This window comes from Cervus elaphus, chromosome 15 (assembly GCF_910594005.1).
Source record: "Cervus elaphus chromosome 15, mCerEla1.1, whole genome shotgun sequence".
NCBI lineage: Eukaryota > Metazoa > Chordata > Mammalia > Artiodactyla > Cervidae > Cervus > Cervus elaphus.
Genome location: NC_057829.1, coordinates 31,408,517 through 31,421,871, shown reverse-complemented (window position 1 = coordinate 31,421,871; position 13,355 = coordinate 31,408,517). Strand labels below are relative to the sequence as shown.

At 43.1% G+C, this 13,355-nt stretch overlaps 1 protein-coding gene across 3 annotated transcripts in view; it reads right to left on the bottom strand.

Annotated features, from left to right (window-relative positions):
- Positions 1 to 13,355, bottom strand: part of LRMDA (leucine rich melanocyte differentiation associated) — a 1,125,542-nt gene that overhangs the window by 492,686 nt on the left and 619,501 nt on the right. For all 3 annotated transcript variants that reach the window (XM_043925316.1, XM_043925318.1, XM_043925319.1), the window contains one exon: positions 5,626 to 5,752. In XM_043925316.1, coding sequence (XP_043781251.1) covers positions 5,626 to 5,752 — 127 coding nt within the window. The remainder of the gene's footprint in view (positions 1 to 5,625; positions 5,753 to 13,355) is intronic.

Below are 13,355 nucleotides of genomic sequence, written 5' to 3'. Positions count from 1 at the left end.
CATCACCTATGACTCCTGGGGGTATTTCAATTAGAGCTTATCCTGATAGAAGATTTTCAAATGCGGAACAGCCTACATGACATGTTTGATTCACACTCACACAGGTATCTGAAAGATTATCACATCCAGATAACAATTAAGGAAACTTGCAGTCAAAGATCACAGTGACTAAAAGGCAGAGTCTATATTCAGACCTAGGTCCTGCAAAATGACAACTCTAGGGGCCACAAAGAGAGGAATTTAAAAAACAAAAAAAAAAAATGAGAAGTCTTCTACGCTTTTGTAAAATATCGTCAGGTGCTGTCATCCAGTTGTACTCTGTACCTCAGTTACTTTCGATTTGGGATCATTCATTTAAGGCATCAAAGCCTTGGCTAACAGTAAAATGTGCAAGGAACTCGTAAAGGTTCAGGGTGTTAAACTGATTTCCCATATATATTATGCCAGCACAATCTCTCAACAACACTCTCAGATGTATAATACTCAATTTACAGGTAAAGAAAATGAAGCCTCTGACAAGATACAGCCCCTTCTTCAAGATGACACAGTGAATTGCTATGGGAACTCCAGTCTGGCCTCCTGACTCCACTCACTGGTCTCCTAACCACAGCCCCGCTGTGTAACACGCAGCACTATTCCTTCTTCCTCTTCGCACTACCGTTCACAGCTATCTCTTCCGGCATGTGCTGAAGCCAACAGAGAATCAGAAAATAATGAAATGAAGCATGATTTAAAATGAAGTCAGCTTATCACCTTTCCTCTACCCACCTCCAAAGGCAAGTGAGAGAGAACCATTTGGCTAACTATCTTTTCCTGACATTTCAGTTCTTCCCTTATTCGGGGCTGGGTATTTAGATATGATATGGCTGAGACTGTCCATGCTTACGGGTGAGTGGGTGAGTGAGAGAGAGAGAGAATATGAGTGCTGGGGAGAGGAAGTCAACACCATGGCTAGTGACAACAGTGCTAGTCTAAACAAACCAAAGAGAGAAGAGATAAGCAACGAACAGGAGATGAAGAGGTAGCCTGAGACAACCAGGTCTACCAGAACAGGAGCCAAAAGCTGAGGGCCGAACAGAAAGGGAACAACGGGTTGAGAGGTCAAGAAGGAAGCATACAGTTGGGAAGGGAGGCATTGGTGAATCTAGAAGAAATGCGCCGCATACTTGGTTTGGGTTCTGGAATCCCCCTCATATTTGTTCTACATTTGATATGTGACTTGCTTTGGCCATGGGGCAGCAACATGTACGATGCAAACAGGGTTTGAAAAGTAGTTGCACGTTGAGCTTTGCTCTTGGGGCATCCCTCCCACGTGGAGAGGCCTGTGCTAGCCTGTTGGAGACATGGAGTTCCACTAACAACCAGTACCAACCTCCAGACATAAAAGCAAGGCAATCTCAGATCATTCAGCCCTAGCAGAGCCTCCAAATAACTGTGGCTGCCTGAGTGACCCAAGGAAGATGAGCAGAACCATCCAGTTGAGCCCTGCCCAAATAGCTGACATGCAGAATTGTAAACAAAAAAATACTTTTTTTTTCTAAGACTCTAATTTTTGGAGTGGGTTATCGTGCAGCAACGCTAATGGACAGAGCCAAAGTCTAAGGTGTCTCACAGAGTAGCTTCATGGCACCTCATAGCTGTTGTAGAGCCTGGGTATTCAAACAAGCAGGTAGGAGAGTCAGTGGCGGAAAAGACAGAGAATGGCACATAGTGTTACTGCTGCTTTTACCTGTCTTTCATTTTTTGACTTCTTCATTTTTGACTTCAAGTACACAAGGTAAGTAAACCAACCTCTGGGATCGTACCAGTAGACCAGAGGAGAAAGAAGACATGCTCCATCATGAAAAAGTCAACTGTTGTTTTTTGTGTATACTGGCAATAAAGCACTTAGAACAGTATAGTGATATAACTGGCCAGCTCTACAGCTACACATTGCCTTCTGCTGCAGTCCCTTCCACACCTCCAGCATTGGTCCCTCAGCATTATTGCCACAGACCAGAGATGCTGGAACAGGGAAAGGACTGAACCAAGGAAAAACAAGAAGCCTGTTCATCTCTGGTGATAGCCACACTGAGAATAAAACCATCAGCCAGTCTAGTTTATCCTTTTAAAAATGAAAAAACATTCTGCATATCAAAGAAATCCACCAACAAAATAAAAAGGTAACTCACTGAATGGGAGAAAATAATTATAAATACTATTTCACAAGGAGCTAATATCTAAACTATATAAAGAACCCATACAACCCAATAGCAAAAAAAAAAAAAAAAATTACAATTACAAAATAGACGGAAGATCTGAACAGACATTTTTCCAAAGAAGACATACAGATGACCAACAGGTACATGAAAAGATGTTCAACATCATTGATCATTAGAGAAATGCAAATCAAAACCACCATGTGATTTCACCTTATGCCTGTTAGAATGGTTACTATCAAAAAGACAAGAAACAATGACTGTTGGTGAGGATGTGAAGAAAAGGGAACCCTGAACACTGCTGATGGGAATGTAAACCGGGATAGCCACTATGGAAAACAGTATGGATGTTCCTAAAAAAAATTAAAAATAAGACGAGAATTTGATCCAGGATTCCACTCCTGGATATTGATCCAAAGAAAGCAAAAATACTAATTTGAAAAGATATGTGTAGTCCCATGCTCACTGCATGCAGCATTAGTTACAATAGCCGAGACGTGGAAACAACCTAAGTGTCTATCAGTGGATGAATGGATAAAGAAAGTGTGATACACACATATGCACACACAAAACAGATTATTCAGCCATAAAAAGAATAAAATTTTGCTATATGTCACAACATGGATGGACCTCAAGAACTTTTTTATACTAAGTCAGAGAAAGACAAATGCTATATGATCTCTCTTATATGTGGAATTTAAAACAACAATAACATTAAGACCAACCTCATACATAAAAAGAATAGACTGGTGGTTGCCAGAAGAGGGAGGTGGAGGGTAGGAGAAATGGTGAACTATTTTAGTTGCTGTTGCTTTTAGTTTAAATAAATTAAGTGAATGAATTAATGAATTCTAACATGGATCCCTGCACATTTTCAACATATTCTAAACCAGGTTATGAAAATGAATCCTCTAAAAATGAGAGATAATAATGCTTAGTAAATTCACATGAATCTTAGTAGAATCTAACCTATTTAATCTAACCAGGTAATCTGTCAGCCATCAACACTTGCTCAATATCTCTTTGACTGCTAGTGGTAATAGAAAAAAGCAATACTATAACCAATGTATATTAAACACATAGGTATCCAAAAAATACTTTCCAATAGTTACTATACAAATCAGTGATTGAGCAAAAAAACCACCCACTAATTCATCTGCAGATTGTCATTATGTGAAATGACATTCTCTCATAGTGGGTGTGTCCTGGTTTTAATTGTTGTGCTCAGGCTGGTGCTAAAATGAGTTTATATGTCTCAGTATGCATCAACTAATACTACAGAGAAGTGGCCAGGAAGTGTGTTGAGTGAGAAGAGGAAGTGAGTTTTGGATTAGCATTTGCTGTACAATCTTTGTGGCTTCATCTGTGGGCTGTTAGGGAAGTCCTTCTCACTGCACCTTTCCTTATATTGCTTTCTTGACAATATCCCAGGGCAGAGGCAGCTGGTTTTATAGTCACGCAAAAATCTGCTTTGCATATGTCATTGTTGTACTTTGATTCCAACACACACAAAAAATTTTCATACATTCCTCTTTGTCAGTTATTCTAACAGGCAGGTGAAAGCTGTAAAATCACACGTACAGAAAACAAAAAAAAAGAAAGAAACAGAGGCTCTTAGAAGACTAACTGTGTGGCCATGGTCAACTGTAATTAAACTGACACATGAGCCTCAAGTCCAACAACTCCAACACTCTATAGTAATGTGGGACACAGAATATGAGCATGGGGTCCATAGAAGGAAATATATCATTCAAATTCTAGTCTAATTATCCTTTTATTCTTAATTGATTTGAGAATATCAAGCAGTTAATCATCTCAAATGGCCAAGGAAGCCATAAGACACACTATAATTATTTGAAAAATTATTTTCAATAATTTTTATTCAATTCTTTGCTAATATTTGCAACAACTAGGAAATTTGGTTGACCAAAGGATAGGAGAGGAAAAAATAATCCATGACCATTTCATTATGATAAAGACTGATATTTACTTATAGACCTCATTTTTCTAAGAAAGTACCAATTAATAATGGCCACAAACAGCATACTTTACTGAATAAATAAAATATTAACTTATAACATATAAGCAGTGATTAATAAATAATTTTGCAAATCATTCTTACAGCTGACATAAACATATATGCCAATCTTAACATATATATCTAGCTTTATTTCATACTTTGTGGGAAAATGCCCCATCCTGTTTCTATTAACTTACCATGTGAACACAAACATGTGATTAAACCACCTCAGGCCTCAAACACTCGATCAATAAAACGAGGTGATTGGTTTTCAAGTCTGAGGCAACAGAGTCAAGCGGAAAGAACTCTGGATCTGGCCTCAGTTGAGACTGAATCCAGGGCCTGGTATCCTGTTAAACATCTGGCTGTGGGCCTATACTTCAATTCTTTGCTAATCTAGGTAAATGGAGAAATCACACCCTTCTCAAAGGGTTTGCAAGAATGAAAACAAACACACTTAAAGTTACCAAGCACAGTGCCTCATCCATAGGAGTGCTCAATAAAGAACACCTGATGATAACAATTCCTTCATCCCACAATCATTTATTAAACTTCAACTTTGTGCCAGACATTATTCTAGGTGTGAAGGATACAAGTAGTAACAAAACTGACAAAACACCCTGCTTAAGCACATTGGCACTGAGCCGGCACAGAGGTCTACAGCTCTAACTAGGAGGAGCTGTGTGCCTCACACTGCATAACCCTTTGATTCATTTCTCAGCCTCATTACAGAATCCAGAGCAATGGATCCCTCTGAAGTATCATCCCAGGCTGCTAGATCCTCACCACCTTAAGGAGAAACCACACACCAGAACGGCTCTCCTTGGCCCTTCTCATCATCACAGTACTGTAAACACCACGGAGGGCAGAGCTGGGCCTGGGCTTCACACTTATCCTCCACTTGAGCCCCTTTCCCCTCTCTTTGGTCAGAAGGGTTCCGCAAGCCTGCCCCAGAGCCTTCCAGAAACCTCCGTGAAGGCTGAAGTTGCTTGGCCGCACTACCCCCTGCTTCCCACCAGAGGTCGCCCTCCCACACAAGCCCAAGCAAACAGAAGCTGGCTTTGCCTTCTCGGCAGCAGTGACATTATTTTCTTTCTCTATTTTTATCTATTAAAAAGATTTCTTCACAGCCATAACTTAGATCTCTACACTAAAATGGAGCAACAGGAAGATATAATGGTGCATTTCATTTATGAATGACCTATAATAAATTACTCTGAAGTGTCCCGAGTGCCAGGAGACAGAACGCTTTGTCTGCCCACGGACTGTATTTCACCTACTTTAATTTAGCTGACACATAAAACTCATTTGACATTTCACAGGTATTTGTGTGGGGGGGATGGCCTGTGGGAGGGGACCATTGCGGGGCCAGGCAGGCAGTGGGGGCAGGGGCAGAGCCAAGGATATTTGGTTCTTGTTGAGGGTTAAGGTGTGGAGCCTGGGTAACCCTGGCAACACGAGGTCATCGCCGAGCAGATTGTTGTCCAAGATGAGTTCCTCCAGGCTCCCGAACGCGCTCAGTCCTTCCAGTGACCTGCAATGACAAAGGCAACAGGAAAAATGATCCTGCACTAAATCAGGGAGGCCATTATGAGCCGAAATAAATATTTTAACCTTCCCTTTCAGGACTGGGAATAGTTTGGGCTTGGTGCCTGTCAGCAAAGTGAATGACAAGAATTAGTAGAGGGAGCCGGGGCGGGGCGGCGGGGGAGAAGGGGCCGCTGGCACTCACCGCATCCTTCACGCATTGCCAACATGAAGGATGAGGGTCACTTAGTGAGTAGCCAGGATCCAAAACAAAGGGCTTCAGATACGGCCTGCAGGATAAATTTGTCAATGTCTTGTGCCTTCAGGCACCCAGCCTCGGCTGACCCTAACCTCCATTCCCAAGATAAATAACTCTGTCACAGTTCACCTTCATTCCCTGGACACAAATTTAAGTTGTCATCCATCATTCCTGCCCAGAAATATCATACCCTCTTACAATAATAAATATAACTTCAAGTATCATTTCTTAGCGGTTCTCCTCTGCGCAGTCCTAGGAAACGGCAGGGAAGGCTTCCTTTCTCTGCATTCACCGCCTTTGACTTTCCCCCTACCTCTGCTTTTTTTTCTTTACTAATCACTTAATTTGCTTCTGCCAGCGTCCCAGTGGCTACCTCAAAAGGCAAGACATCCGAGGAAGCACACAATCACTCCAGTCCGAGGGGCTTTCTTTTTCTTTCATGATTTCTTTTTGTTTTTGTTAGGCAGTGGTAGGTTAAGAAAGGGGATGAGGGAATTTCTGCCTCAAGGCTCCCTGCTTGAAGTTTATTGTTTTAATTTATGCATAGTGGATTTCTCACTTTAGTTTTTGGAAAAAAAAAAAAAAGCATCAAATGCAACAATGGAGATGTGGAAGCAGTAAAGAAAACAGACATCTGAAAGAATAAAGTACCCAGCTCAGGGGTAAAACAGTATCAGAAAGGGGAAAACAGCCCTGGTAATAGGCATAGCTGAAAGTTAACTTATAAGGTTAGGGGTGCATGAGGTGCAGGCTGCGAGGGGCTGTTGTGTGCATGTGCCTGTCCATTGCACACAGTAATTACAGAAAGCCGCCCAGTGGAGGCACTCACGGGGCCAGGCCACATGCTCCCAACTCGTTCACCTGCCAGACCCAAGAGCTGTGCTGAGCTTGCAGAGGCTGACAGCTGAGCTACGATGCTGGCCAGAGGGCTGGCTTGCACGGGATCTCTGGCTATTGTATAAAATGTAACCAATCGGGGAGATGTTGTCTACACTATTTATGCATTTACTGATAGCACTTCCATTACAGACCCCCTTGCTTGCCTATGCTATGCCTGGACCTGTGGTGTGAGTGTGAACTTGAGTACCAGACCTTTATCGTGACATCCATCCAAAAGGACTCCAAAATTAATAGGCAATACTTGGGAGGTGAGAAAAGCAATTCAACCCCCAGACTTCACTGGGCCCAGAGCTCCACCAGCAGCCCAATTCCTGCCCCAAACCTCCAGGTGGCCCTCGCCAGGGCCTAGCACCCAGACCACACCGAATCCCTGTAACTGACACTATATACTCCACAGCGGGGTCGGGGGGTGGGGGTGTACTGCATACATCTCGGGTCAAGGGTCAACAGAGTCATCAAGTTTCATTTCCTCCTCCTCTCTTCTTCCTCATGTTTCAGGCAGGCAACACACAATTTATACACATGCAGTCAGGAAGCCCTGGTATTTTACCTCTGTCCCGTCATTTACTTGCAGCCTGAATTTGGGCATCTCAATAAGCCCCATGAGCTCCCTTCATCTATGTTGCCTCTAGCTCGTTGAATCTTATGGAGATTAAGTGAGAAAGGAGTAACAACTTACTAGCAAATACTGGTTTCATTCTTTTCCTTCCTCCTTTCATTCACTGACTTTTCTGGAAGCCCTGACCTATGGTCAGGGATCCCGATGCAGGGGATGTGCAGAGAAATAGATGTGCAAAGGTGTGTAGTGAGGGTGGCTTCTCATGGAAATGCCAACCTTTCCTGAAGTCCCTTCCTCCTTGGGGGTTAATAAGTGCTGATGCCAAAGTGCTTTTCAGAACCAGCCCCTGTTTATCTCTAGGGGAGTTGAGGCCACCTCCACATCAGGGCACCTAACAGATGGGTAATAAGTCCTTGTGCTCAAACATCAGCTGGGCTCTGGTCAAAGGCACATCCAAATACACACCATCCCGGAGTTATGCAAATATAATGCTCTTATCAGGAGAATCAGCAAATGGTTGGCAACTGGCAAGCCGAAGAAAGCTCCTTTCCAAGAGTGATTCAGGGGAGGCATAAAACAAAATGTCTAGTGAGGACAAAGCCTGAAACACTAGAAGGAGTGCCGCAGAGATGCCTTTCCCTCTGGGCGGTGGGCTCTGGGGCAGAACTCCAAACAGGAGGAAGACTTCAGAGAGCAGTTCAGAAGCTCAGGCCCAAATCCTCCGTCACTTGCCTGGATCGAGATCCTATTTTGCCATGCTATGTGATTAGCTGCTCATTTAAAAGGGAACCTTGTTACGTGGCGGGGGGCCAGGGGGTGCATATTAATAAATCCCTATCTTCATGTCAACAGTGTGATGTGCACTTGGTGATTTAATCAGCTAAATTCAGAGCTGAGGGATTGGGGACAGGAGGCAAAGAGTGTAATGAGGGGTAAAACTGGAGAGGACAGGATTTCTGGAGCTTGGCTGGCATGTGGAAGGCAATAAACAGATGCTTAGAAGTTGCCTTTAATTTTCACTTTAAAAATTTTTTACTTTTGTGTTGTTGTTGACATTTTCCTGGAAGAAGGGGGAAGAAATTACGGTGGGTCAATCTTTTATCTCATACCCCTCTATACAAGATGCCTGCAAAGAGATGCATGCTATCAAATAAAATGACAAGGCAAAAAAGGCTCTAAGGGTCCACACAGATCTATGCTGTTCAAGGGACAGCTATGGTACAAGGAAAAGATGACAGGATCAAAAGATCTCTGTTATAACCTTGTATATGGACAGCAAAATACACCCCAGACCCAGGAGCCCTGGTAGAGGAGATGACTGTCACTCCAGAGTCACTCACCAGCGTGGTTGGCTGTAGCTACAAATGCCTGAGGGGTGGGCCAGGAAGGCTGAGCAGACCTGGGTGCCATGGTCAGGGGCTGGACGGGGAGAGCAAGGCCAGGCCAGCTGGACAAAGGTCTTCCCAGCCCAGTGGAGAGATGTCAAGGGCAGTCAGGGAGACCCAATGTGTGGTCTGGTCTGTGGCAGGTGGTTTGCTCCGGACACCTAATAAGCACCTCTGAAGCACACTGCAGGCTGCCTGCCTTCACTGCACCAGCAGGAAGGCTGCCCACGATGTCACCCACAGGTACCATCTTGGTCCCCTGGTTCGCTGGGCTCTGGCTGGGCTCCCCCAGGAGCCACTGTGGCCGCCGGGAGAGTCCCTGCGCCGTTTCCAAAGTCACATCAAAATGACAAAACATCAGAACGCATTCAGCTCCAGCAGATTCAAACAGAGAGAACTTTTAAGTTTCCACTGTAATTAACCCTATCCTCGTTAAGATAATTATGATCAAGCTTCCTGTCAGAGTTAATATCCCAGCATCACTGCCCGTGGCTCCCACTCTGCCTTCATTAGCTTATAAAAACAGTGGCACTAAACAGGCTCCTCACCCTCTGCAAGCCAGGCCAGTGGTTGTGAGCCTCCAGGACGGAGGAACCTCAGGCAGGGCAGCTGGGCCCACGGAGGTGCTGCTCCCAGACCCGCAACCTCTTCTGCGCCTGGGTGGGCACACGCTCAGTGGTCTCCATCCTTTCCCAAAAGTTAGCTGCTCATCAGAATGGGGAAGGAGAAGACCTCTGGACCAGAGCGGGCCTGGGAGGTCTGGGGCAGAAGCCCTCACAGCAGGTCCCTGGGAAATGCCTGCACACTGACTTCCAACAGTGGTCACTGCCAAAGCTACAAGGACAGGACAGACAGCACATAGTTACATGTGGGGGATGAAGGAAGAAACATGAGAATGGGAAACCTGTGATAGGACTGCTCATGTCCCAGAAAAGGGCCCAGTTGTCTAACCCATGAGAGGAATTCTTTCTTTCTGCCATAAAATTCTTTTTATATCCTATTCAAATGCAACTCCCCGCCCCCCAGCCAAAACCCAGCCAGGAAACCCACCAAAGGACACATCCAGAGTTCCCAGTTCAAGAGCTGCCCCGCTCATTCTTGGGGTGCAGGCTGTGGTAAGAATTAGATCCCCCTTGTCCTCAACTCCCAGCCCATAGCGGGCATGATACTTCTGCCTGACATGAGGCAGACAGGGAACGGGAAGACAGGTAACCACGGAACCTGAGAAAGGTAAGTGTCTCTGTGGAACCAGAGTCACCTCAAATCCAGAACCAGAGGGTGGGATGTTCTCAAACCAATTAAGAAAATAAGATTTCCACTAAGATCTTTACCTCTCCCTCTATGATACTTACCTAAACATCCACATACATACTGTTTATTGAGAAAATGGGGAGACCTTGGACCTAGAGGACCTGACCCATATGTCTGATGTCCGCCACACTGGCTAGACCTAGAGAGTTTCCCAGGTCAGTCACTGTCTGCTCTTCAATGGTCTTTCCGTGTGACTACTGTCTACCCAGCTCCCAGCCAAAAGGATCTCATTGCAACGTCCCTAACAACCTGGAAAGTTTCAACACATGCTAAGGGCTCAGTGCGTCTTTGCCAACTGACTCCTGCTCAGCCAGGAGCCAGTGAACTGCTGAGAAAAAAAGCTGTCAATAGAATTCCAAGGGCAGGACAAAGAGTAAGCTGACGGTGACCAGTCAGGGGCTAGGGAGGCAGTCCCTCAATTCATATTTTTTCATAGGCCAGAGGGCCTCCCTCTCTTTACCCCATGGCCAACTGTCTGAGAGTAGGCAGAAGTGGTATTCAGTAAGTCTGCACCTGTACAACCGGGATGGTTATTAAACTACTTCAATATTTTCTTATCAGTTGGTATAAAATTGCAGCTCTGAATATCCAGGGTGCCCCACCCTGTTACCCTGGCCGTTCCCGTAGAGCTCCCAGACCTTTCCACAATTCAGCAACTAAGTGGTTAATGACCTTCTCACCCTCACTGCACAGGGCTTTTAAGGACCCTGCTTCAGCCAAGATCATTCTGATTGGTCAGTGCAACTGTTCAATAATTTAAACATCACCCTTGAAAGCAGAAATAGCAACTTGTGCTCTTTACTGCCTCCCACTATGCCAAGTGCAGTGTCTAGCACACAGCAGATCCCTGGGAAACACCTGCACATTGACAAGAACAGTGGTCACAACCAAAGCTACAAGGACAGGACAGACAGCACATAGTTACATGTGGGGGATGAAGGAAGAAACATGAGAATGGGAAACCTGTGATAGGCCTGCTCATGTCCCAGAAAAGGGCCCAGTCATCTAGGCCATGAGTGGAATCCTTTATTTCTGCTGTAAAATTCTTTTTATATCCTATTTAAGTGGATATAACTAGAGAGAATATATAATCTATAGTATATTACTATAGATGGTATATATTATAGTATATTACTATATATAGTATGATATATACAGTTATAACTATATATTTTCTACATATTTTTTCTGTCATTCAGGTCACATAACTGAGGATATATGTGCAAATAATAATAGAAATCAAGCCTCTATATTGTAACTATATAAGTAAAGGGTGAAAGTGTTTTTAAAAATAGAATGTGGAAAAGGTTGTAGGCTATGTAAGATTGTGTATACTGACACCGTCTTACAGTATATCACACGAAATTTGCCAAAGTCACTTCCAAAGCCCTACTGAGCCCCTGTTAGGATGGAGTGTCCCTGAGCTTCAGAGGATAAAATTCAACAATAGCAAAAGAGATCTGAATCCAAGACCAGTCAAAAATCTAAGGTAGTTAGCTATGAGTTTGTTACCTCTAAGGGGGATCAAGTCTAAAGCCATCAGGTATCATACTTAATAACACTAAAAAGCTGTTAAATATGATCCCTCAAGAATTATGGCGAATGAGAAAGGATCTAGAAGCCTAGAAATGGGTGCCTGTGTTTCCAATTATTTGAAAAGAGATGTAAAATTTCTTGAAATTTGGATTAATAAATTCATAAACTTACTTGCCTCAGACTATAGCTCTGAGGAGTCAGTATCTGCTTGTCCTATACTGTGAGGCAATATGTCATGTGTGTGATCATGCTACCCTTTTCACTTTTGTTGTTAGGAAGCTCAGCGCTAAACTGTGACCTAACTGTAAAAAGGTGGCACCCTATGGTCTCTATTCTGCTTTCAAACTTCAATGTCAAGACTTATAAAATTATTATAGTCTATCAGTGTTTTTCATTTTATTAATTCTAATAGGCTAGCTCAGTCCCTCATATAATGAGGTAAGATATCAAATTAATATAGCTTCACTTCACAAACATGCAGTTTCTGTGCATTAAGGACAAGTTCTGTGAGACAAGCAATGAATGTGGATGGGTGACTAAGAATAAGGATGTATATCTTATCTCCTTTTCAAAATGTCTTTGAAAAGAATTCTGGTAATTCTAATGATATCCTTGTGGCAGAAAAGCAAAAATGGACTAGAATATGACCACTGTAGGTAGAATCTTAATTGGTTCAAAAATGTACCTGAAGAATACTAATTAATGGCTCAGCTTGCTCTGGGAGAAGGTTCTGGAAACTTTGGTCCTGGTATTTTGCCAATGCCTTGGTTACGGACATGCTTATCATATCTGTGGAGGTCATCACCCTCAAAGTGTTCGTTGTTAGGTGTGCCCAGCTCTCCACGATCCCTCCTGCCAGGACCCTCTGTCCATGGGATTTCCTAAGCAAGCATGCTGGGGTGGTTTGCCATTCCCTTCTCCAGGAGATCTTCCTGACCCAGGGATTGAACACCGGTCTCCCGCTTTGCAGGTGGACTCTTCACTGCCTGAGTCACCAAGCTCCCATCACCCTAGAAAGATATTTAAAAGGATGCAGTAGGATTCAAAATGATCCTGCTGGAATCAGCTCACTGTTTCAGCCCACAGGATGACATTTTTCAATGTCTATCATAAAGATCTAAATATAAAGTTCAACTACCCCAAAATACACATTTAAATAAAAAATTAAAAGGCAAATGAAAACTGGGGAAAACATTTACAATCTCTCTGATAGTCAGTCTAGGGCTTAACATTCTTAATAGAGTGTTTGAAAATCATTAAGGAAAAGCTGAAAGCCCTAAGAGGAAAATGATCAAAAGATGGGGATAGAAAATATACAAGGAATGCAAATGGTCAATAATGAAAGTGTGGGATAAAATTTCAGCTTCATTGGGGATCCAAAATTTTCAAATTAAGAAAGATATTTTCACCTAACTAGCAAATTCACTGTTTCCTTAACTCTTAACATAGTCTTGTCAAAAGTTCAAAGTAACAGACTAACACAGCACTAATGGGAGAATGAAATTATTTTAACCTTTCTGGATGTCAGTTTATACTAAAGCCTTAAAAACTGTCACCTTTTCATCCAGAAATTCCAAGAATTCATTCAGCAAATATCAAAGAAGTGTATATGGTTTAAATATGTTCATTACAGCACTATTTATAATAACATTGTAAACAA